The 24,447-nt window shown below is 53.4% G+C and overlaps 5 protein-coding genes across 11 annotated transcripts in view; 1 reads left to right on the forward strand and 4 right to left on the reverse strand.

Moving 5' to 3' along the window:
* Window positions 1-379: 379 nt before the first annotated feature.
* Window positions 380-8,644, reverse strand: ARCN1 (archain 1). The gene is made up of 10 exons (XM_053997071.1): window positions 8,555-8,644; window positions 7,261-7,524; window positions 6,475-6,654; window positions 6,031-6,233; window positions 5,461-5,622; window positions 4,660-4,825; window positions 3,255-3,402; window positions 2,835-2,943; window positions 2,478-2,682; window positions 380-1,929 (listed from the first exon to the last, which is right to left on the reverse strand). Exons 1-10 carry the CDS (start codon window positions 8,555-8,557, stop codon window positions 1,840-1,842), a joined length of 1,530 nt encoding a protein of 509 aa, XP_053853046.1. The 5' UTR covers window positions 8,558-8,644; the 3' UTR covers window positions 380-1,839.
* A 127-nt stretch (window positions 8,645-8,771) lies between these two features.
* On the forward strand, window positions 8,772-12,710 carry IFT46 (intraflagellar transport 46). Of its 2 annotated transcripts, XR_008440346.1 has the most exons (12): window positions 8,772-8,823; window positions 8,998-9,159; window positions 9,232-9,368; window positions 9,998-10,072; window positions 10,163-10,256; window positions 10,589-10,717; window positions 11,087-11,208; window positions 11,279-11,345; window positions 11,593-11,653; window positions 11,932-12,017; window positions 12,374-12,538; window positions 12,644-12,710. XR_008440346.1 is itself a non-coding variant. In XM_053996864.1 (11 exons), the coding sequence occupies exons 1-11, from the start codon at window positions 8,776-8,778 to the stop codon at window positions 12,467-12,469; spliced, it is 1,077 nt and encodes a 358-aa protein (XP_053852839.1). In that variant the 5' UTR covers window positions 8,772-8,775; the 3' UTR covers window positions 12,470-12,710. The 2 variants fall into 2 exon arrangements, 1 of the variants encoding a protein (XP_053852839.1); XM_053996864.1 differs by having other exon boundaries at window positions 12,374-12,710.
* A 386-nt stretch (window positions 12,711-13,096) lies between these two features.
* TMEM25 (transmembrane protein 25) lies at window positions 13,097-15,453 on the reverse strand. 6 transcript variants are annotated; one of them, XM_053996861.1, is made up of 5 exons: window positions 15,172-15,453; window positions 14,959-15,065; window positions 14,591-14,844; window positions 14,084-14,353; window positions 13,097-14,010 (listed from the first exon to the last, which is right to left on the reverse strand). In XM_053996861.1, exons 2-5 carry the CDS (start codon window positions 15,036-15,038, stop codon window positions 13,394-13,396), a joined length of 1,221 nt encoding a protein of 406 aa, XP_053852836.1. In that variant the 5' UTR covers window positions 15,039-15,065; window positions 15,172-15,453; the 3' UTR covers window positions 13,097-13,393. The 6 variants fall into 6 exon arrangements, with proteins under 6 accessions (XP_053852836.1, XP_053852834.1, XP_053852832.1 ...); XM_053996859.1 differs by having other exon boundaries at window positions 13,097-13,451; window positions 13,541-13,615; window positions 13,714-14,010; window positions 14,084-14,875; window positions 14,959-15,453; XM_053996857.1 differs by having other exon boundaries at window positions 14,084-14,875.
* Window positions 15,454-15,547: 94 nt separating this feature from the next.
* TTC36 (tetratricopeptide repeat domain 36) lies at window positions 15,548-16,658 on the reverse strand. The gene is made up of 3 exons (XM_053996869.1): window positions 16,536-16,658; window positions 16,108-16,296; window positions 15,548-16,038 (listed from the first exon to the last, which is right to left on the reverse strand). The coding sequence occupies exons 1-3, from the start codon at window positions 16,642-16,644 to the stop codon at window positions 15,770-15,772; spliced, it is 567 nt and encodes a 188-aa protein (XP_053852844.1). The 5' UTR covers window positions 16,645-16,658; the 3' UTR covers window positions 15,548-15,769.
* Window positions 16,659-16,931: 273 nt separating this feature from the next.
* The window catches only part of KMT2A (lysine methyltransferase 2A), a 41,823-nt gene continuing 34,307 nt past the window's right edge, over window positions 16,932-24,447 (reverse strand). The window contains 7 exon segments of the mRNA XM_053996845.1: window positions 16,932-21,146; window positions 21,504-21,633; window positions 22,012-22,095; window positions 22,531-22,638; window positions 23,027-23,201; window positions 23,473-23,547; window positions 24,052-24,222. Coding sequence (XP_053852820.1) covers window positions 20,871-21,146; window positions 21,504-21,633; window positions 22,012-22,095; window positions 22,531-22,638; window positions 23,027-23,201; window positions 23,473-23,547; window positions 24,052-24,222 — 1,019 coding nt within the window. The 3' untranslated portion in view covers window positions 16,932-20,870.

Below are 24,447 nucleotides of genomic sequence, written 5' to 3' on the forward strand. Positions count from 1 at the left end.
GGGAGCAGGGAGCCCCAACATGTCCCACACCTCGCCCCAACACGGGCCAAGGCAGCCGAGCTTTTTCTTGCCCCCACCACACCCCAAAGCTGCCTCTGAAGCACTAGGGAATCCTTGCGTTATAGGACACGCTGACCCCGGCCCCACAGGCTCCCCAAGGGCAGTGGTCGCCTGGGGCACAAACTGGGGCAGTGTCCCACCCCATGCCAGCGGCTGCTCACCTTCACTCCGCCCGTCCGACAGCCCTTCCCGTGCTCCGCCGCTCCGCCACCGCCTGCCTCGGCGCGTCCCCGCCCAACCGGTGTCGGCGCGTCCCGCCCCCGCGTGGCCGGGGCTGACCGGCCCCGGCTCCGGAAGGACCTCACGACCCCCAGCCAGCTCCTTTAACAGTACTTTATTTGATTAAAGACTCAGATTTCTCTGTATACACTGGAATGTGCTCTATTCCCTAGGCCAGGATCATACAGGGTTACAAAAAGTGGGGACCTCGGCTCGGCTTAAATATCACCCTCCAATGAATGTAAGGAAAAAAAAAAAAAAAAAAAGCTCCTTGGATGCTTGAACTAACTTTGACTCCATTTTAAAAATCATACAGACAAGCAGCTCTGGAACAGGACTGGCTTAATGGGATTCATTGCCTAGTTTGCTAGGGGAGAGGGCTTGCCCTCTCAGGACAGGACCAGGGTTGATTTCCTCTCAGGTGCTGCCAGCAGAGGAGAGACCACAAACTTCTTTGGCAGAGGACCCCAGGGGCCCGTGACAGGCTGGCTGTCTCTCACAGAGCACAGTACATGCACTTTTAGGGCCGATGCCTTCCACCTGCACTCGGGTCCTCTGGCTGCAGAGGTGAGGTGTGCCCAGGGGCAGGTGACACTCATTACAGGCCCCAGCCATGCAGGTGAGATGAGTGTGAGGGGAGCACAGGTCTCTGAGATGAAGCAAATAACACTAGTGAGGCAGCAGTAGGAGAAATGGCTCGGATCAGCCCCCACATTACCTGGAAACCAGCATTTCTTTCTCCCACACCTGCCAGTGCTGAACCAACACTGGTTTGAGACAGGCCAAGTAAGTCAACCAGGCTCCACAACTCCTTTCACCCAGGCAGGCAAAGCCCTCAGCCTCCCCAGACACCAAAACGGCCTTGCAAAGGATATACAGCTGGTTCTAACAAAACTAAACTTCCTCCAAAGCCTGGCCTGAGGACAGCTGTGGAAGACAGTGAGGACACGGTCCCCTTTGGACGCTCTCCCCGCTGCAGCAGGAACCAGACCACCTGGAGCTGGGCTGTTGCCGCACAGCAGAGCTGGAGGAACAGCAGTAACTGTGTGGGGCAAAAGGACTGAACCCCCAGGTCCCTCTTCCCCACCCCGTGCCCCTGCCATGACCCCCCACCTCTGAGGCCAAGGTCAGCTTTGTCAGGGTCAGGACCAGCTGGTGGCCTCACACATGAGAACCAGAGGCCAAGGAGAAATTAAGATGGCAGCACCAACAACGGAACAGCACGTGATGCTTCAGGAGAGAACGATGTCTGGTCGGCTCTGGGCTGAGCTCCGAGCATCTCGGGGTGAGCGGGGGAAGCACGTCAAAGTCAGGCTCTTTGTGGAGATCTTGCTTTTTTGCCAGTCGGTAAAAATCTGCCAAAGAAATTTGTGGCCTTTCCCCCCATGAGCACGTCACTTCTCTGCAAAAAATGTCTGTGACCCCAGAACACTGTAGATGGCAGACAGAGCCACGCATCTTCGCAGAGGGGGCTGTGGCGTTCCCAACATTCAGAATAAACGTCGGCCTCGTTTTTTTTAATTTAAAAATTTCTTCCATTGTGCGTCACCATGTCTGGCATTACAGGATTTCATACTTGTCCACCAGGAAGGTGGTTTCAGTGGAAAACCTTACAGGGCTGTTCCCGTCTACCTGGGTCACTTTGGTAACCTGTGGAGACAACAGGCAGCATTAGCTCAGAATTGAACATCACTCCCTTACTGCAACAATGCCACGTGTCCCAACGCACGAGAGCACAACCGACCTGCTGCCCTTAAAACAACAGCTCAGCCCTGAAACAAAGATCTTTGTTCCCAGGAACCCTGAAACAGGGGAGTGATTTTCTGTGGTAACTGTGTCTCCACTGAGGAGCGAAGTAGCAGCCACTGGCTACATTTCAGTGGAGACAGACAGCTGTATGCCAAGCAGTGTTTTGGCTACAAGGCTGATGGGTTTTCCAACAAAGCCCGAGGGGAATTAATGACTACTCAGAGACTCGAACACACAACTGAAACTTCAGGCAAACTCCACGAAGTGTCAGCTGCCAGTGCTGTCTGCTGGTACTCCCGAATCCAGCTGTTTCAGAGGCAGGTTAATGCCAGCCCTTTAGCCATGGCCAGTGGGACAGCATGGTGCCCCTGCAGCACGGCCAGTGTCAGCCAGCCGGGAACTGAGGCAAGGGTGACATCCCACCTGTGGAGCATAAGCAGTGACCATACCTGTATGTTGCAATAGTTCTTTTTGGAGACGAAGGACACCTGCACCGGGAAGAAGTCGTTTGGCTGCCCTGCTATGCTAAACTCCAGGCTACCGCTCTTGTTTTTGGCATCTATCACTGGCAGGCACCACTCAAGGAGGTTTCTCCGGCTGTCGTGGCGATACTCACCATCAATCTCCCCAATCACTGGGGCACCAACACCAGACCTAGAGCAGGCAATGAGAAGTGACAGTAACTTCCCTGCACAGAGCTAAGGAAATGCCTCTTAACACCCACTGGCTTGGCCAGATCCACAAAACAGGGAGGGGAAGGAGGTGATGGGACTCATTAGTGCTGCATGATAAGGAGCATGACTTACGGCAGGGGGATGGTGATGATCACATCATTCAGCTCTAGGCTCTCCTCTTGCAACTCATATTCAATGTTAACATCACAACTGTTCCCACTCTCTGATGGCCAGCAGTTAACTGAGGAAACAGAGACAGTATGTGAACCATGCAGGCCTTTCATGTGGAATAGGCTTTCACAAGATGATGCACTTCAAAATGCCCAGTGAAGTCACCCTCAAGCTGACTTTAAGAAAAGCTCTCTATTTTCCTTGAGGTGTTACACAAAACACACGCTGCCAAGGACAGGCACTGTCCAACAGATACACATAGTATCTCCAAGGTCTCACAAAATGCCAGGCTCCAGGCAGCCCAGCTGCTGCAAGGTGGCTACCAGGAGCTCATGGACAATCACCAGCTTCTTCTGCCCAAGCCCCCAGACTTGCACTCACTTGTCAATGGAATGAAGGACTCTTCTGTGGTCTGCAACCTCCACTTCAACACGCCCACATCGCTGTTAATAGGGAATGACTTCTCTGGGTTCTTCAAACCGATCTGTGACTCTGTAGTGAAGAGCTTCTTGTCCACATTTGGGTGAGTCTGAAAGAAGGACACATGCCCAGACTGTAGGTCTAAGCCCAGGGACAGAACTGTACACAGTGCAGGTTCTACCAGGACAGGCCTACACATTCCAGTGCTTGCTTTGTCAAAACACACATCAGGTTAGGTTTCCTCCTGGCTCAGAAGCCCATCTGAAGCACAACTGCTTATCAACCTGGGATTCCTTCCAGAAAATGTTAATCTGACAAGAAGGATCCCCACCACTTGTCTTTCTTACAAGCACCTGCACCAGATACTCAAGCGATGGAGGCTGGTATCTACAGAACAACTACAAGTCAAACACCATCCTGAATGCTTACAGCAGACATTTCAAGAAAAATCCATCTAATGCTGTTGGGAAAAACAGCCTGACACCTTAACACTACTGTCTCCCCTCAGCAACCTTAATGCACGTATATGTCAGTGGCCAAACTCCATTTAAACATTCTCTTCACAACCTCAAGTGTGAGCAGCTTTTTAGAAGCAGAGGATTTTTGCAAGTCCCTGTTCAAATTGCATAGAAAGACAGGAGTCAGCAAAGGGTTTGGTCTCATCTTCCACCTAAAGCACTGCCTGTGGCAGTGCTGTTAGCAACCCACTCATGGGATGCCCTGGAAGGAAGTGGACTTGCAGGCAGTGATGATGTACAGATGAGTCCCTAACAAGGAGCGAGCCAGCGCGTGTCAAAGCAGCACCACCTCCAGGGATCCGTAAGGTCACATGAGCAGGGAGAAAGGGAAGGACCAATCTGCCAAGAACCTTCTGAGCTGTGACTGCTGACTGCCATCAAGTGCTTCAGCAAGTATCCCAGGTACAGCAGTGACAGGACAAGCAACCTCAGAAACAAACAACTTCCAAGAGAATAAATTAATTCCCCTTTGGCACAGGAAATTTGTTATCCCATTTCCACTCCACAGCTGCAGCTGACATCACACAACAGGCACTGAGCAAAACACCAGGCTGCTGCGAAGGCCACGTGAGGTCACCCGGCATGCCAAGGTGCACTGCTGGGCAGATAAGGCTCCAAGGGTAGGATGGCAACCAAGATTGCATTTCTCCAATGAACTTCAATCCCTTGAGCATACTGGCCCTGCATGTCTGCTAATACCTGCACTGACTACTCCCATTTCCAATGCATTTGCTGAGAAGGCTTAGATGAGAACACAGGAGAGCAACATACTTGAGTATTTCCATTATTTTTCCCCTGGAAAGCAGCAAAACCAAGTTCAACAGCATGGGACTCCAAACAGGCTTTACCTGTAGCTGCACTCCCCTCTTGTCTTCATTTTCTACATGCAGGCGAATCCGTGCAAACTTTTCGTCAGAGATGTGCAGCATGATCATGCCGTGAAGCTCCATGTTCTGCAACCCTCCGTCACGGCCACAAGTCAAGGAGATTTTCTCCTCTATTTTCATGTGCACGCTAGACAGACAGAGGAAAAAGCTCCAGTCCTACACTCTTGGTATCTCCCAGACAACAGAGAGATCACTGCTCAGTAAGGACAGGCTGTGTGTACTGAGCAGGGGCTCCCAAACAACAGCACGGCTGGTACAGTGGGGGCTAATACTGCTCTGACAGTGAACTCAGGGGCAGGAGGATCCATGCATATGGGTCTGCAAGGGGTGGGAGCCCAGTTAAATGGCAGTGATCAGCATCTTGACAAGCTGGTCACTCAAATCCCCTCTGAAGGCTGCAGTGCACAGCTCAGGGCATTAAAAGGTTCTCAATGGCTGCGTATAAAATGAACCGTGAACGCCTCCGTCCTGAGCAGCAACAAGGCTTGGAAACAGCGAAAACGGCGCAGGGAAAAAAGCACAGGAAAATTCCCAACCTCAGCTCAACAATGGATGGACAGCCCATTTTAGTTAAGAGGATGCCTAACCAAACTAGCTATCTGCTTTTTTGCTGACGTGCTTTCCCAGATTTTGCCCAGCTGTTATAATTACAAGGTAAGAAAATACAGGAAAAAGCTGAAGAAGAGCAGGGAAGCTCTCTCCCAAGGCCACACGCAGGGAGAGCTGTGAGGAAACTGCTTCCAAAGCAAGGGCAGCACTCACCTCTCGACGTTAATGGGAGGAGTGAGAACTTTGGCCGCTTCTGCAGAGCGCTTGCCTACAGAAGTCATGATATTTTCTCCTTCTGATTTCAGCTTGTCCACGAAGTTGTCCACCTCCTTCCCTTTAGCACCAAGTTTCAAGGCTTTACTGGGACCTGAAGGCCTAAATAAAATGTGTAATAATCTCCAAGTCAGCTGACAGCAATGGGTTCCCCCTTCCCATTATCTTCAAATGCTGTAACTTGACCATCCCAACAACACAGCATTCAACTCAGTAGCCTTTTTGGGGGAGAACATGCATGGAACTGATCATCTTATGTGTAGGGTGCCAAGTTATAATTTAGATTCAGATATAGTTCCTGTATTACCGGGAGCTGGGACCTCTTTTTCTCACACAAAATGAAAGCCCACTGTTCATCAAAGAATCCAAAGAGACTACGGGGTACTACTGTGGTACGTGGCACAAATGGTCCTCAACACTTACACAGATGAGGAACTCACGTTAGACCCTCCAGGCACACGGTTTGAGCCAACACTGACTCCAACATCTGCCACCTGCTGTCCCCCCTACCTGGCTGGAGCTGGTGCCACTTTGGGCTTCTCGGTCTCGATGATGGTCTCTGTGATCATTGCTGTCATGCCCCCGGACACGGCCGAGCTGCCGAAGCCCCCGAACCCTGGTGCCTTCTTGCCGTGTCTCTCTGCATCCCTCCTGGCCTGCTGCAGCTCCTTCGCTTTACGGCGCATCTCAGCTTTCGCTTCACGTTCCTGTGTCTGAAGGAAAAGAGAAGAGGTGATGGAGCTTTGCAACCTCAGCCTTGCCCTGCACAGGAACTAAGTGCAGTTGCCCAAAAACCCCTGGTCAAGAAAAAAGAAACAAGACATGAGCATTTAGCGCTCAGAAAAGCTAAATAATTGCATGGCCCCGCCAAAGTGGAAGAACAGCTCTGTATAGCAAAAGTGGCGTTTCTCAGACAGGGCACCTTGTGTCAGGATTGCAGGTGTCCCTGCTCACCTCTCTGACTGCCCGAAACACCTTTTCCTCATGCGAGTCCATCTCAGTGAAGGTCCGAATCTGTGCCAGATTTACATTCTCACGGTAGCCCAGGGCAACAATTTCATCAAAGGCAAAGATTAGGTCGAAGCAGTGTTCTGAGATCTCATTCTCTTCCAGAGCTCGACAATATTCAGGGATCTAGGAGGGGAGAACATTGTAAAGGAGTACCCACAAACAGTAGTACTGTGTAAACACTTTCTTTCTACCATCCCAGGGGGTCATAACTGTGCCAGACTCAAGCCCAGCACAAATTTACACTACTCTTCATACAATTATATTATCAATAAACAAGTCGAAGTTGTGCCACTGTTAGTTTTTCTACATCAAAATCCATATATAACCTCTCAACTTCCTCATAACAGTAACTCAAAGGCACCCAACTGCATGCTGGGGCCAGTGAATTTCCTGAAAATCCTTTGGCTGTGTGAAGACACAAACTTGCTGCTTCAGGATCCCTGCATAGCAGTGCCGCACTTGTAACAACCACACACTGTACAAAGAACATTTAATGCTAAATTACAGTCAGCCTTTTGGTCTCATCGGGTGAGTACAACTGACGATTTTTTTTTTATATGGAGTTCAAAACTACCACCAAAAGTTCAGAGCTTTCTTTCCAGTCAGGAAGGGAAGCTCTGGAACACAGACCTACCAAGCGGAGGCACACAGTGCTCTTGCACCACCTCAGAAACAGATCCCTCACAACAGAATCGCTCTGGGCTACGTCATGGAGTGACGAGTCCTTACCACTCTAGAGAAGAGTCGGAGTGTTTCCAGGTCTTCCAGGATGTTGCTGTTTTTGGTGGTAATCAGCACCATGTAGAGCTTCTCCATGGGCTGGTACACATATCGCACGCTTTCTGTCTCCACAAATGTGTGCTGCTTCCCTGTGTTCATCAGCTTTGGGAATGCCGCCAGCAGCCCCTCGATGCGGGTGCGAGTCATCTCCACGAACTGCCGGGACACGATGGCCTTCCCTGCCTTCGTGCACACAGCGGCTGCCAACAGCACCTGGAGGAGACAGCGCGTGAGCAGCGCCTCCCGCCCCGTGCCCACGGAAAGCATCTCCTCACCTGCACACCCCTCCTCAAACAAGACCCTAAGTCTTTCTCTGTGACCAGGAAATGAACTACGGCAAGAGCAGAGATATCTCTGCTTTTGCGTCCTCTCTCAACATAATCCTGAGAGCTCTCCCTGCTTCTGTCAGGCAAGATCATTCCCGATTTCACACAGACAGAGGTGTACAACCCGTGGGAGCGTTACGGGACGCTCCGGGCTATCCATGACTTTTCCATCAGGCTGCCCCAGCCTACAGCTACACACAGGAGCGCTGTGAAATGTAACATCTCTCTGCAGCGCCATACGCACAGCACCGCCAGGTTAACGAAGCCCTGCCGTGACTCCCGGGCAGCTCGCCGGCGTTATCTCACCCACAGGACAGCAAGGCACTCACCAGCCGCACTTTCTCCATCTCCCAGTCTGCCCAGACTTCCTCCCTATATTTCTCTCTCACAAATGTTAATTCCCTTTGCCAGGATAATTCTGTTCCGCGCTTCGAATCTTTTAAATCCGCAACTGCTGTTACTGACAGAAAGTATCCGAACCCCTCAAACGTGGCAGCACTGATCCCTGCCGCACCTCGGGCACAGTTTAGCTCTGACGGAGCTGTGTGCGGGTCTGTGCTAACCCAAACACCGTCGCGATGGACAAAAGGAGCCGGACCGGCCCCGAGACACGGGATCCCACGGGGGAGCAGGCGGGCGCCACCAGCCTGGTTACACCCCGAACGCAATTAGAGCAGGCGTGAGGACGTGCTGAGGAGGCACCGTGGCTCCGAGTCACCAGAGAAAAAGTGCCGCGTCCCCGCCGCCCCCAAGGGCCCCGGCCCGACCCGGGGCGGCAGCGCCGCGCTCCGTCCCACCAGGCCGCGGGCTCCAGCGCCGGTCTGCACACAGGCCAGGCGGCCGGGGCGAGCCCGGGGGCTGCCCCGGGGGTTGTCCCGAGCCCTGCGCTGCCCGCGGCGGACAGGTCCCACCCTTACCATAGCAGCGGCAGCGGCGGCAGGATCGGCGCTCGGGCCCTCCGCTCACTCCGGTTCCCGGGCGGCCCCGCAAGATGGCGGCGCCGCGCCACGTCCGCACCCGGAAGTGCCGTCACGGCGGGGCGGGGCGGGGCGGCGGCACCTCCCAGCCGCCAGAGGGCGCGCGCGGCCGGGCCGGGCCGCTCTGGCCGCCGGGCCGGGCGCGGCGGGGCGGGGTCGCCATGGCGACGGCGGCGGCGGCGGCGCGGCGGGAAGCGCGGCGGGCGGAGGTGGGACACGGGGGCGCGGCGGGACACAGCGGGACACGGGGGCGCGGCGGGACACAGCGGGACACGGGGGCGCGGGCGGACGCGGGGCACGGGACACAGCGTGGCAGGACACGGCGGGCGGTGGATGTGGGCGCCGGGCCGCCCCGCCGCCCCTGACTCTGCCTCTCGGTGCAGCCCCGCCCTGTGGAGAGCCAGCCGTACGACGAGAGCCTGGAGCTGCCCGAGGCCGAGCCCGGAGCCCGCTCGCCGCGGGCGGGGGCCGCGGGCCGGCTGCGGGACTGCCGTCGGCCCGGGGTGTCTGTCGGAGCGGCCGAGCGCAGGAGCGGCGGAGGGAAGGTACGAGCGCAGCGGGCGGGGTACGGCCCGGTGCGAGTCGGTGATAGCCCGTGAGACACGGCTGTCGTGCAGGAGGAGGCAGCGGCACACCTCCCCGGCCCAGCCACCTTCAGCGAGGATGATGACGAGGACGATGAGGACTCGGAGGAAGATTCCTCGGAGAGCGACTCGGAGGAGGACTCGGAGGAGCGCGGGGCCGCGCTGGAGGGGTGAGCGCTGCTCCTGGCCAGAGGGGCGGGGGCTGCTCGGTGCTTTTCGGGCCCTGACAGCTCCACCGCTTTCCCCAGGTCCCACGAGGGTGAGCAGACACTGGGCATTGGGACAGGCAGCTCCTGCCTCCTCGTCCCCGATGCTTCAGGGTGGTGGTTGCTCCAGCTGGTGAACCAGTCCCGGGCTTGTTTCCCAGGAGAGGCACAGCTGGAATGATCCAAGGTGTAAGCCAGGCCGGGCTGGCAGGAGAAGTCCAGAAAAGGGAAGGATCATCTCAAATACGTCACACAGATCCTCATAATTCTCCTTTTCCATCGTTTTCAGCTTCAAAGCTATTGCTGACCCCCTAATTCCTGTCTTACTGCTGCCCTTGTGCGGAGCATTTAGCCCCCTTTTGACAGCCCTGTGTGGGACTGTATGATCACAGATGTCCATCACTCAGATGCTTTTCTTGGCCCCAAAATGGGGCCCAATAATGCTTTCCCTGTGCAAGAAGTGTTTTCCAGAGAGGACTTACTGCCTGGTGCTTCAGCTTCCCACATTTGTCTGCCCCAGCTGTGTCCTGGTTTCTGTTGTACAGAACTTGCCACATGCTCATCTTCTCCCTCTACTCTCTCCCTTCTTTTAGTGACTTCAATCCAGCGGATTTTGACTACCTGCAAGTGTCTTCTGAAATCAAAGATCTCTTTGAATACATCAAGAGGTGAGTGGAAGCCTGTTCTTGGCTCTCCTTTGTGTCAATCATTGCAGCACAGTTTCTAGTCAACTATGCTGTGATGGTGTTTTCTTCCAGGTACACTCCCAAAACAATAGAGATTGAGCACAAGCTGCAGCCTTTTATTCCAGACTTTATTCCTGCTGTTGGAGACATCGATGCATTCTTAAAGGTGCAGTTTCTTCAGGTTCCTCTCTCCGTCCTGCCCCACGAACCAAAACAGAACACAGGCTCAGAGCAAGTAGGCAGCCAGGCCATGCAGCCTGGGGTCTGGTCTGTCCCTGCTCTGTCAGACATGATGGGCAGAGACCTGATAAACTACACTGGTGGTTTGGTCACCTGTCAAACAGCACTTGGGTAACTTGGGGGAAAGCCTGGGTCTCCAACACTGTGTGCTTTCCAGGCAGCACTGTACCTAGAATGCACATCTGAGAGAGCCCACAGGAAGGCTCTGTACAAACCTGCCCTGGACTCCACAGAGAACAGGGCTCTGTTTTCCTGCAGGTTCCTCGTCCTGATGGCAAACCTGACAACCTTGGCCTGCTGGTCCTGGATGAGCCCTCAACCAAGCAGTCAGATCCCACCGTGCTCTCCCTTTGGCTGACAGAGAACTCCAAGCAGCACAACATCACAGTGAGTCACGGAGAGGGAGGTCACACTTGCTGCACATTTCATGGCTTTTTACTCTTTCAACTGAGAAGTTGACTTTAAGAGCAGCAAAACCAGACCTTTTGCTTTAATCCATAGTTTTAAACTGCAGTGGATCTGAGCCTTGATCAAGTCAAGTCTTGATATGAACTCTGGGTCTGTTCACTTCAGGTGATGCTTTATTTCCTTTTGGTTGTTCATACCCAGTTTTAGTTGGCTTTTTGCCTGCAGAAATCCGTTAGTAAAGTGCAGCTGGGAAAGAGAGTAGGCCTGGTTCACCAGAAGTGAATGCAGCTTTCCCAAAAAGCCCCAAAACACCATGAAACACTTCCAGGTTTATATTTGTGTTTTTAGCAGCAAATAAAAGTGAAGAGTTTGGAGAATGCAGAAAAGAACCCTAAAGCCATTGAGAGCTGGATTGAAAGTATTAGTGAACTGCATCGCTGCAAACCTCCTGCCACAGTCCATTACTCCAGGTGAGCCCTGATGCTGGCAGTGGAAGGTTGTGTTTGACCCTGAAGTTGATGTTGTTCTCTTCCCTGGCAGGCCAATGCCTGACATCGAGACCCTGATGCAGGAATGGTCACCAGAATTCGAGGAGCTCCTGGGAAAGGTAGATTGTTTGGGTGACCAGTGGTTAGCTCAGCGCTTGGTCTTAGAAGCCATCTCCCATGAAAGCTGGGTGCCTGCTCCATCCCACAGCCCAGTCCTCTTGGGCTTGTTCCTCCTCACGACTCTGCCCTTGGCAGAAGTTGGGGAGCAGCCCAGCACTGGAATTCCCAGCTGCTGCCGCAGTGGCCTCTGTATGCTCCCAGGCTCCTGCAGTCTGGGAGCAGATCTGACAGCCCTGTCTGTTGCAGGTGGGTCTTCCGAGCGCAGAGATGAGCTGTGACCTTGCCGAGTACATCGACATGATCTGCGGTGAGCGGGGGAGGCTGTGCTGCTCACACCGTGTGATGCTGGCCTGGCACTCCCACTGAAAGCCAGAGAGCTTTAGCTGCAGGCTCAGCCCCAAGCAGTCAGGATTATGCCCTGCTGCTTCAGTGGGAGGTGGGCTCTTGTACTACAGGGGTCTGCAGTCTTTGGTGCGTGGAGCCCCAGGTGATGGTGGGCAGTGGGGAATTCAGCCCCTCCTGACAATGCTCTGTGTGAGGCAGTGCAGACCAGGTGCCCTCACAGGCTTCTGATCTCACCCGCAGCCATTCTGGACATCCCCGTGTACAAGAGCCGGATCCACCCTCTGCACGTCCTCTTCTCCCTCTTCTTGGAGTTCAAGAACTCGCAGGTATGCAGCTCCACCCAGGTGCTGCTCACCCAGCTAGCAGCACTGTGCAGCTGGTCCCTTCACATTTGGCTTTGTGATGGCAATGGGAGTGTGCAAAGGAGTGGTGGGCCCCAGAGAACATGTTCTCAGCTGATCCTCTCCCTGGTGCCTCTGCCTGACACAGGGAGCTAGGCTGTGCTCTGGGCTGAGGTGCCATGTTGTTCAACAGGCCAGCACAAGGCAGAATGCATCCCCTTGGGCTGGCTGCTGGGCACACAGCTCACGCAGAGCCGATACGGCCGGCGCCTTCAGGTGCATGTGTGTGCTCTGAGCAGTGGGAGTCAAATCTTTGCATGAGCATGTTCTTTTCCCTGCAGCACTTCAAGCCCCTGGCTGATGGGCAGAAGGGCAGGAGCCCACCATCCAACCCACCCTCACAAGCAGCGGAGGCAGAGGTGTTGAGCTTTAATTGATGCTTCACATTAAAGCCTCATCTCCTGGACCACTGTCTGCCACTGGACACTGAGGTGTACCCAGAGCAGGTTGGGAGATATCATACAGCAAATCAGAAGCCTTTCTGGTCTTAGAGACATTGCTGGGCTGTTCCGTGTGAGGGAGTAGGGCCTGACTCACCATATTTGTTGCAGAAGCTGCCTAATGGCTCCATTTTTGACTTGTTCCCAAGGAGTTCAGCATTAAACCAGCCTTTCCCAGTGTCAGGCTCTCTGTGCCACAGGTGCTGCAGAGCAGAGGCTCCCTGAGCACACACTAAAAAGGCTGGAGCAAGCAGGAATAAATTCCACATTCAGACACAACACTCAGATCTGCTCAGGGTGTTGCAAGCTCTAATCTGGAGATCTTGAATCTCCTCTGCTCCTTATTATTGAACCCCCTTTCCTGTTGAGAACAGTCCCTTGGCTCCTGTCAAGCAGAAATAACCTGTGCAGCACCACAGAGATGCTTGAATTCAGTTTATTGCTGTTGGGACGTCTCTCCTCAGCCCCTGCTCCGCTGACCTCCCACCTGTCTGCCACAGCAGCAGGGACAGGGGCAAAGAGGATCATGCAGCGAGTCATAAACCTGCTAAAGCAAAGCTGGTGCTTGGCTTTACCCCAAGAGGAATCACAGTGCTAGAGCCTGGCTATAAACAGTTTTGATGCATTTTGATTATAAGAGAATATTGGTAAAGTTCAGGGACTACATAAAACCATGCCTTGGCTGACAGTGCAGCTCCCAAGCCCTGCACAGCACAGCACAGAACTGGGGCTGGTCAGCTGCTGCTTCCCATCACGGCCTTCCTGGCACCCTCAGCTGCTCGGCTCCGGGGGCTGGTACCTACCTGGTGCCGGGCAGCCCTGGCTCACTGGCACCACACTGCAGCTCACAGCCAGATCTCATCACTGCTCATGCTGGGCACTTTGTAGATGCGCCCAGACTTTGGGAGCTGGACAAAACCTGCAGGACAAAGAACTCATTGCCTGTTGGGGCAGCCACAGAGCTCCATGTCCCACAACACATCTTTTAGGGATGCTTGCTCCCCTTACCAAGCTTGCTGAGGACCAGGGAGTTTTCCAGTCCCAGCAGGGCACTTTCTTCTCCCCTAGCACTGGCTCCTGCATCTTTGGGGGAAGCTGCAGGGAAGCAAGGGAATGAGAGCCAGGACATCTATCCCTCACCCAGGCAGGACCTGGGGCCCCACATGTCTCAGTGCACTGACACATCAGGGTTTTACCTCCTTCTTGTGCAAGGTCACTGAGGCGCAGGTTGGGTGGCAGGGACTGGGTCTGGTGGGGCAGTCGTGTGCCCTGGGGCTGCGGGGGCTCAGAGCTGCTGCAATGGGAGCATTGGCTGGGTGGGCTGTTCCCTCCTGCTTGCCCTGGACCTTGCACAAGCTGGGGCAAGCGGCATGCCAGGCAGGCAGCACAGGAGCCCAGGCTGAGCAGGGCAGCTAGGGCCAGGGCTGCTCCAATGGCAACACCCAGGACAGGCAGCTCCACACGGGCATCCAGCAGACCTGCGCCGGCAGTGCAGACCCCTCAGCACCCATCCACGGGGCCATTGCACCATACCCACCCCTCAACAGTTACCTGTGGGCAGGAGGGAGGCAGTGGTGATGCCCACACTGTTGGCTGCACTGATGGAGAGGTTTCCAGCTGTGCAGCTGAGATGGATGTGGAGTGAGTGGTTGGCACCCAGGAGGAGAAGCTTGGAGGTGTTGGCCATCACGTGCCCATCCTGGTCCACCCAGGTGGTGCTGGCAGGTGGGTTGGTTTGCACCAGCACAAAGAGCACCAGGAGAAGGCCAGCGCTCTCAACCTGCTGGTAGTGGGCATCTTCCCACAGGATCTCTGGCTTATCTGGGTAAAAAACAGGCAATGAGATGGGGAGGACGGATGGGGACAACACAGCTGGGAGCAGGATTTGTCTCGCCCGGGTCCGGGAGCGCTCGTCTACGTCATTTGCACAGGACTGATAAGATGCTGCCCAGCTATGGCTGTGATGGATGTAGGTTATGGTCCTGCCTGAGCTGGATGGGAGCCCCACACGCCCTCCCCACATCCCAGTCTGGAGCAGGCCGGCGCCGCAGACCTTACACTGCACATTGAGAAGGATGGAGGTGTTGTAGGTCTCACTGGAGGTCGGGATGGTCAGGGAGCAGTTGAGCTGGTGGTCGGAGTGCTGGCCGGTGAGGGTGAGGATGCTGGCAGTGTCTGCAGTCGAGAGGTTGAGTTCCTGTTTCTGACCGTTGAGGTACCAGGCCAGTGTGGCACCGGGGACGGGCCGGGGAACCCAGCAGGTGAAGATGCGACTCTCCCCCTCCTGCAGGGTGCACACTGTTCGCGGCTGCCTGTCAGTGGTGGGCTCCAGTTCCTCCAGTGCTGCCAGAGAGCCCACTGCACATCAGAGCTGTGGCAGGGGTCCTGCTCTGGGAGTCATGCACCGGCCCCCACTACAGCCTCACCTGCCAAGCAGAGCGCCAGGAGGCTGAGCAGCAGTAGCAGCAGAAGGGCAAGGGCAGCCCCCGGCCAGCCGCTGGGACATCCCATGTTATATCAGCCGTGCTCAGCGCTAGGAGAGAGGCAGCTAGAGCAGGGACGTTAGGGCATCCACCACGCTGGGCCCGTGTGTTCCAGCACACAGCAGGGTCGGAGGATGTGGCCCAGCTGCACCTTACCTGCAGCATTGCTGCTGCTGTGTCCAGCCCAGTCTGCAGTGCGGCTCTGCGCCTGGGCCCCGGCGCGCAGGCCGGTGCATGCGGCGCAGGGGCGGGCCCCAGCACGGCTGCGGTCATCCATCCCTCCTGCCGGGCCCCCGTCGCCGCCTTCCCCGAGCGGGATTGCTGCGCGCAGCCGCGGGGTCCGTCCTGCCGCTTGCGAGAGCGGCCGGAGACTGCCCAGCCGGGACAGGGGATGCGCGTCCCCGTGCCTCCGAGCTCTCCTCTTCAAGGAAGAGGGCCCTGACTTGCACCCACCGGGCCACCCGTCTCACCGGGGCTGCGCACGCTTGGGAATCACACCACAGTGCCTGCAATGTCATAAGCAGAGCCCAGGTGCTGGGAACAGAGGGAGGTTTATTCGGGGTGGAGCAGAGCGAGACAAACACAGCAAGGTGCTTTGGTATTTTCCAGTCCCTGGCTGATAGCCAGGAGGAGGAACAGGAGCTCTGGCACCTGAGGTGGATCTTTTCTGGCCACCAGGACATGTCTGCCTGGGCCAGCTCAGGGGCACGGTTCTACCCAGCCCACTCGCTGCCTGGCCCATCTCCTGCCCGTCTCAGTCGCTTTCAGCTCCATGGGGGTTGCGCAGCCGACCGAGCATCTCGCAGAGCATCTGGTTGCAGAGCGCGGAGTAGGGGTTGAGAAGCACGAGCTGCTGTCGGGCGAAGGCGCTGCCCAAGCGCGCTGCGCGCTCCAGGTCCCGCCGGGCATCCTCGTCCCGCGCCTGCAGCCGGCGGATGAGGCCGCGCTGCACGAAGCTCTGGCAGGCGGCACGCCCGCGGCCGCGGCTCAGGCGTATGGCAGCGTCCAGGTCCTGCAGGGCACCTGGCAACGAGGGGAGGCGTTGGTAGGGGCCGGGGGTGCCCGGAGACCACCCACACCTGCGCTGCTCACCTGCCACGTCTCCGCGCAAGCGTAGGGCTTGGGCTCGGTTATTGTAGCCCGAGGCGCGCTCAGGCAGCAGGCGAATGGCCTCACTGAACCGCTCCAGGGCCGTGCTTATGTCTCCCGACTCAGCCGCAGAAACGCCCTGCAGCTCCAGCTCCCGGACTTGATCCAGCAGCTCCAACGGAAAAGCTTCCACTATTGCAGAGTAAACGGGAGACCGTGGCTGGGAAGTGGAGGCACCAGGACGACCCACGGGGCTCAGGCCCACTGCCACCCTACCCTCCCTTTCCAGAAGGGAACAGACACCGGGCAGGGTGCTGATGTCCACGATGCTGGTGCAGGCGCTGCTCCCAGCCTGCAGAGCCTCCTTCCCTGCCCGCCCTATGGGGACCCTGCTGGTAATTCCAGCGAGAACCTGGCTCAGCAGCACTCACCTTCGTCCAGGACATCCTCCTCCTCCTCATCCAAGCCTGGGATATCCCCAAAAGGGGTGCTGGGGTTAAAGATGGTCTGCAGGACGGCCCTGTCGTTCGCCGTGGCCATGCTGCTGCGTCACTGAGGCCGTGACAAGGCTGCAGGCACAAGCAGGCTGCCACAGCCCAGTTAATGTTCACCCTGCCTCGTCCTATGGCAGCCTGGGCTGGGGCCCCACCGCCCGGCCAGTGCCCCCCAGCAGTGACCCAAGGTGACCAGCACGCACTGGAGCCCAGGGCTCCTCACTGAACACCCTGTGCAGCCCGTGGTGCTGGCCAGGGGCTCCCATGCCTTGTGAATGTCCTGGAGAAGTAGCAGCTTCTCAGATCTCAAGAAGAAATGGAGAGAGCCCTCTGCAGCAATAAACTTGACATGTTTATTAATTAAACTATCACTTAAATAAAAAAAAGTGCATAGAAAATAAACATGTTTAAAAACTCCTTTTTTTTTTTTACAACTATGTACACTTTTTATTTTTACATTCAGTCTTTTGCAGAGCTTTCAGCATTTTTTTTAAACTATTAAAGTATTTCCTTCTTCCCTGTGGCAGGGAGTTAACACTGATGTACTTTAGACACATTTCCTCTTTTTTTAAAAAAAAACCAAAAACCAAAGCCAAAAAAAAAAAAACCAAAACAAAACAAAACAAAAAAAAAAAACCAAACAACCAGTAGATTGGAAGAACACAAGAAAAAAAAAGTTTTGTTATACATGATAAGTTGTCAAGAAATGTATTTCTAGAACATAACCTTGCCTTTGCAGAGCTTTTTTTTTTTCTTTTTTTTTTTTTTTGAAACAATTATTCACCTACCTGTAGTTACTAAAGAGACTGTAAGTTCAATAAAAGAAACACCACAAGTATAGTTCTCGGCCGATAGACGAAGCTACTGTACCTTGTTAAAAAGATACCAGGAAAGCACAGAGCACATTTTTCCCTATATGCAGGTGGTACCCCAACATTCATAACCAAAACAAGAGGAAGGAAAGGAAGAAACCAAGTTGTACAAGTACTGACTGTAACAAGAAGGGCCAGGAAAGGCCAAACCACTCGCTCCCAGCTTCTGGCCCTGGCTGCCAGTGGGGAATGAGCAGCAAGGCTTTCCTGGAGCTGTGAGCAACTGTAACACAATCCTTATCTATAGTGTTAAAGAGAATTAAAAGCCATGAACCGATACTGAACTAGGCTTCATTACACGGTGCATTACTATATTAGTTCCTATATATATTGTATTTATAGTTATAAAAAAATTTGCAAGTGTTGAGAGTGGACCAGTGTATGGGTGAATGGCATGATTCTGCACAGACCGTCCTGCTGAAGAACTTGGTATTGCTTTGAAATGAAAGAAAACCAGAAAAAAAAGATACCCAGCCCTTTGCAATGACCCGCTTCTCCTTTAAAAAAAACATGTCGGTTTGTACAAAAAAAACCCAAAAACGCCCTAAGGTTCCTTTTTTAGTATTTTCAGATACCATGATCTGCGTCAGTCCTTATAAAATATACATTCATACATGGGGAGCTGGGTGCTCCTGGCCAGCCCGGGCTGAGGGCGGGCAAGCTCAGCTGCCCTGGTTGCCCCAGCCCTGCTGCCACTTGCCCCTTGAGCCCGGGCTGGCCACGGCGGGCGCAGCTCCCTGGGGGTACAGACAGTTTCACTGGCCACAACGGGAATAGCAGCAAAGCGGGCAGCCCGCTGGCTCGGCTGGTCCCGGCGGGAGGAGATTGCCTGGCACTTGGATCTGGGGGGACTCCTGAGGCACAGCGCTCCCCTCGACCCTCCTTCCCACTTCTCCCCATGGGGGGCGGCTCTGGGCAGAGCTTCCCAGTGGAACCTCCTCCTGCAGCCAGGAAATCGGGTAGCGCGGGGTGAGAAAGCGTAGCTGAGCTCTGGGATAAATTCAGGGGCTTTGCCATGGCGAGGGGTATGCCCCCGCCCCGCGGCAGAAACGGAAGGAAAAGGGCCAAGAGCAGCTGTGCTCCGGGCCGCGGGGCCCAGATCCCCTGGGTGGGCACTCTCTGGGCTCCTCAAAGTATGTGCGTTCCCAAACTGTCAGTGCATCAAATCATCTCAGTAACAAATGCAGCCTCAATGTGACTTTGCTTTCAACAGTTACCAACAAATTATCCTCACACAGTGCAATAACAAAAGGAAATCGGCAGGTTCTGAACCTCCGAGCGCTGCTTTTCCTTCTCAGGGCAGAGGAAGAAGTCTCAAGACCAGAGAGGTGAGGATGGGGGATGCCCCTCGGAGAGACCTGGGGAGTCAGCAGGCACTCCTGGTCCCTTCCCCAACTGCCAGTGCCAGTTCAGAGCAGCCCTCGGACACATCAGCTCCGGGAAGAGTGGCTCCTGTAACAATTGCAACCTAACCACCAGGAAAGCTTGGAAAAGCGAGGGCGCTTTCTGCTTTCCCTTCTGCGCCGAAAAACCCACCTGCCTTTGAAGGACAGACTGTGCCAGGAGGTGCGTGTCTCAGACTGGCCTCCCAGCAAAGAGGTATCGAGGGTCAGGTATCACCCTGTCTTGCTTTTCCTTTTTAAACCCTTGCAGGATACCAGCACGGGCAAGGCAGAATCAAACTATCTGCCTGAGTCACACACTGTCCTCCCACAGAGCAAAACTCATACCATGCTGGGCAGCTCTCCCTCCTGCCCCTGTCCTTATGGGCAAATACAGTTTAAGGTCCAGTCAACCCTCCCGGAGACAGTTACTGAAGTCAAAAAGGCAGAACAAGAGTAGAAAACAAAACTAAAGCAACCCCCCCACTGGAGAAAGGCTCAGACTGTGTCCAGCCAGGTATTTCCTAGAACCGTCCTATGAAAATAAAAAAATCATTAAAAAGAGATTCTCTTAAATTAGGATAATACCACTGTAAAAAGCCTCGTCATAAGTGCTTTCCCCTATGAAGTGCTTCTCATAGAAAAATATACAAAATATATTTACATTTATAAAACCTTAAATACTAAACTGTAAACAGAACAGAGCAGAATCCAATTTTGTCACTGTCAGGCTTGGGTCTCTCATTTGTCTCTCTCTGGTTTTGCTCTGAGGCACAGGGCAGACCCCATAGGGAGGAGGACTCACACTGCTCCAACCAGGACAGTGGTTTTCCCTCAACTTGCTCAGACCTGGCCTGGTTCCTCATCCACTGTGCCAATGCCTCACGCGTTTCCTATGCATTTCGGGATGCTGCGTGGACGAGGCCAGCTGGCGCTTGGCCTTGCCTCTGCAGAGAACTTTGGCTCTGTTTTGGGGTCCTTCTGTGTCTTCTGGGGAACACAGCATGACTACACCCAGACGACTGACCATGACAGGCACCTGGCTGCAGGACCACTCTCCTGCCTGTCCCCCACAGGCCTGGGACACTGCGGCACGGCAGAGCAGAGTGGGTGCCTCCACACCAGTCCTTCCCAGTCCTCCTGCTCTACAACGGTGCGCGGCTAAGGCCGGGGCTGGCTCGCACTCCCCTTCTCTCTCTAGAGACCTCTGTCCAGCTCCTTGAGACACCGCCAGGAGCTGCTGGAGACAGGACCCAGAGGACTACTTCCCTCCCACATGGCCACGGAAGGAGTGTTGGTGAACGGGAGCCTTTGCTGGCCAAGATTTACAGTGCCCCAACTGTTGGCACAAGCCCTCTTTGCCAAAGAATGCCAGGAGTTCCCCCTGCTTTCAGGCAGGGATTTCAGAGCAATATGTCAGCCAAACTCTTCTTGTGTCTAGTTATGGGCCGCTCCTTTCTGCTCTCCTCATGAGCAGCCAAGCCAGCCCCTCGCACACCTACTCCCACTCACACATAGTGTTTCACAGACACGCAGTTCCAGGGGGCCGCTGGCGAGGCACAGACCTTCTCCCCAGGAGGCAAGCTCAAATATTGCGTTGCCCAACCACTGACTCAGCCCTAGGAAGGAGAGCTCTGGCCAGGAGACAGAGAGGGACATGACCCACCACTGCTGCCCTGTGCCTGGGCCTGGGGTGACCTCCCCTCTCCTCTCCCACTCATTAGCCCCACGCTGAAAAACAAATATGGGGGCGGGGGGAAATGAGAATAGCAAAACCATAACCATGCTGAGGATCTTCTCCAGCTGCCCATGTCTTCTCACAAGGGTGAGTGTGCACATGCGAGACATGAAGATGTGGACTCGGACAAACACAGCCGCCAGTCCCAGGTCCCTGAGCCCAGTCCATCTTCACTCCTGCTTCTGGCCTCTCTGTCCCGTCCTAGTGGCCGGGGAGGGGCTCACTTGAAGCTTTGGTTCATCCCAGGCCCTGCAGGGCTCACTTGCAGCTGATGGAAGTTCTAGTTTAAAAACTTCCTGCACTTCTTGGCACCGCAGTTACAGGGCAGTTTGTTGCTGGCGTCTTCAATGGGGAACTTATAGTCATAGGTGAGCTCTTCCCCTCGGTAGATTTTGCGCATGGCAAAGATGACAATGTGTTTCTGGCCATCGATGTTGATGACCCGGGAGTAGCAGTTGGGCTCGCAGGAGTGGTTGATGAAGCGGGCCGCGTTCCCGTGCATGGTGGCATCCACCACCTCGGAGTCGTCAATGCGGAACATGTAGCACCCGATGCCCTGTGCAGGGAGGACAGGGGAGGATTAGTGCAGGCAGGGCAGCACAGCCACCCCAGCAGACAGCCCAGCTCTGAGGGAGTGTCTGCAGCCTCTCTCCACTGGGCCTCACACACTCCTGCCTGAATCATTTCATCCCCATGTTACTGAGACTAATCTGAAACCCTGCCCAGACCACAGAAGGGAAGAGAAGTGCCTCTAAAGCTCCAGCTAGAATGAAAATAACCCAAGAAGTCAGTAAACACAATTTCAGATGTCCCCAACAGAATTTTCATACAGGCCTGTCCTACCTTCAGAAAGCTAGCCACTTTCTAGCTCTCCCAGACTCTTTAAGAACATCTACAAAAACCCAAAACTCACCTTACTGTCGTAGTATTTCTCTCGTTTGTCAGTGAGGATGGAGCGAATGACATTGCCTGAATATTCGATCACCATCTCACCTGCATCGATGTTCCTTTTGCAGAACAGACCCCGGCCATGGATAGGAGACCTAAAATGCAGTAAGAAAAGTGAGTTATTTCAAATGAGACAAGCAAAGCTCAAGAACATCAGATTGCAAAGGCTGCAGAAAACAGGCTGTGACAAGGACGACTGTGGTACTGTTAACCCTTCTCTAAGGGAACACTAACAAGAACACCACCAGGTCACTCTGCCTACATCTGAGCTACTGCCAAGGTAAAGCCAGCAAGGAGCAAGTGCTCTGTGCTGAGGACTACTTTTCAATTATGTAACTTGGGCAGAGAGAAGGAAGAGACAAAAAAATCTCAAGCCTGCTTTTCCCCTCAATTTTGCAGTCTGGTTTCACAGAAGGTTTCCAGATTCCACCTTCCCCTATCCTATAGGCAATGGTACCAGAGCAAAACCGTACCTGTAGACACCAACTGCCTCCTTGGAGGTCTTCTTCAAGTGCCGGAAGCGCATGGGCATTGGCAGATCCATACTGGTTGCCCTCCTAGAACAAAGAGGCACTGCTAAGATGACCTGTATTTAAGACTCTGTGCCATTGTATTATCTGGGGCACTTTCCAAGGTGGAGTAATTTATACATTGTGACATTGCAGCCTACAGATAACACAATCAAAATAAATGCAGTGTTTTCATATATATATATATATAAAAGGTAATTTCCTCCCTTTCCTCCTCAAATTTTCATCAGAGTATTTTCATCAGCAAGGAAAAGAAGCATTTGAAGGCAGACCAGTCTGGTGGTCACCTTCAGCTGTCACTTCTCTTGTTATTGCAGAAGTCACCTCTATGTCTGGCAGAGCTTGGCAGCTTTCAATGTTTAAATACCCCTCAAAGCACACAACCCTTAACTAAGCGCAGCCTGCTCATTTTAACACCCCAACACTATTCTCCCCTTTGAACCTTTAAGCCCTGCTGCATACCGGGCTGATTTCAGCTGCACTTCTTCTTCTTCCTCGTCATTCGGGTTGTATTCTGGTGGCTGTCGGTGTTTAGATGCCAAGAAATTAAACATATCAAATGCAGATTTCCTGCAATTTAAAGAGACCAAAGGGAGTTTGTTTTACTGACTGAAAATAAACATGGTTGCCACAACAGTCTGACATGTTTACTGTCTCACACCTCCCCTACTCTGCCCTCCCTTAAAGTCCTGTGCATCAGGGCAGACACAGCAAGTTCTGAGAACCTCCAGTAACAGCCCCAGCAAGGAAAGCTTTGTTAAACCAAGCAAAGAGCCACAAAGGGGCACAGCAAAATGTGCAGAATTCGAAGATGCTGAATGGTTGATTTTCATGTGCCTGTTTTTAACATTCAACTGAGAGCTTTAGTGCTGCAGAGATTTGGTGTTCCTGCCCTGCCACAGCATTAGTTATAGAGCCAAAGGGCCACTACCCCAACACTGACAAGGCTCACACTTACCTCAGGTGGACTTCGGCCCGAGCAGAGCCGTGTGGGTTCAAAGGAGGTTCATTGGCCTCCTCTGGCTTGTGAAATCTGAACTTGTAGTTGTGGCAGTGCTTTGCTCCATACAGTTGCTCTATTAGGAACACAACAGTATCATGGATAATCCCCAACATCCTCAAACCATTCACACCTGGAACAAGAAATAGAGCACAACAAACACTAATTATCAGTGCAGACTTGGAGCAAGAAGATACAGCAGCTTGTCACAAAGAGCTGGGACACCACACAGCTGCCATAGCAGCACTGTATTAGCTATTGCATTCTATGTGAGAGCTTCTAATCCTTCCATTGGGAAGAAATTACCCTCCATAAAGCCCACAGCAGGTTAACTGGAACTATTAAGAGTCTAACACCCTCACAGAAAGATCTGTTTGCTCTCTGTGTTCAGCACAGGCTGTTACCTGCAAAGGACAGCTGCTTCAGGCGAGCGTTCGAACGGGCCTCTTGCACCTTGTCAGTCAGTGACTTCCAGGCATCTGCAGCACACACACAGATGACAAATGGTGACAGGGTATCCAAGTGCTGGGACACTCATATTTAAATAAACTAATTGGAGAATATGATGTTTCCAACTTTCCACAGGCCATAAATTAAGATCCTTGGATCCAATTGCTTTCATCCTCTTGAAAATTCACATTGGCATAAGGCAAGGTGTTCAGCAATTGGTCTGGAGGAAAAGTCTGGACACACTATGTGATCTACACTGCCTGTTTCTTGACAAACTATGGTTCAACACCATTGGTCAATTGATAAAACAAAATGGGTCAGTGGGTCACTGAATATATTATGTTGCAAAATAAAAAAATAATAGAATCCAGACATGTCAAGGAACTAGGATTGTTCTAGAGCTGTAAGCCAAGAGATTTCTCTTTCTCTTTTTTTTTTTTTTAATTTATAAATAAAGCAAATAAGAGGTCCTCAGAAGTTATTACTTTTGCTTCTAGTAAGGACAGCTAAAACCAACACTGCATGGTTCTCACCTTCAATGCTTTCTGCGCAGATCTGAAAACCATCATCACTAGAGATCTCAAAAACCAAACCTTTTTTTGGTTTCTTCTCACCAAGACACTCTTTCCTCTTTTGCTCTTGCTGAAGCCAAAACATAAGAGGGGAGCTGAAAGTGCTCTCTTCTTCCTCGAGAGCTTTTGAGCCTAGAAAAGACAGGAGCCAGCTTGAAGATGGGAATTGGAAGGAACAATGATTTTTACACCTGGTGCTCCACGATTGAAAATAACTTACTGACTTGCTTTTTCACCAGCAAATCCAGCCAAGAAAAAAAATTCTAGAGTGTTGCAATAAGAGTGTGAAATCATAAGTGCTGAAATTCTCACGAGCTAAAGACAGAGACAAAACTATTTGTCCAAGATCTACAAATA

The sequence above is a fragment of the Vidua macroura genome, chromosome 22, assembly GCF_024509145.1.
Source record: "Vidua macroura isolate BioBank_ID:100142 chromosome 22, ASM2450914v1, whole genome shotgun sequence".
Lineage (NCBI taxonomy): Eukaryota > Metazoa > Chordata > Aves > Passeriformes > Viduidae > Vidua > Vidua macroura.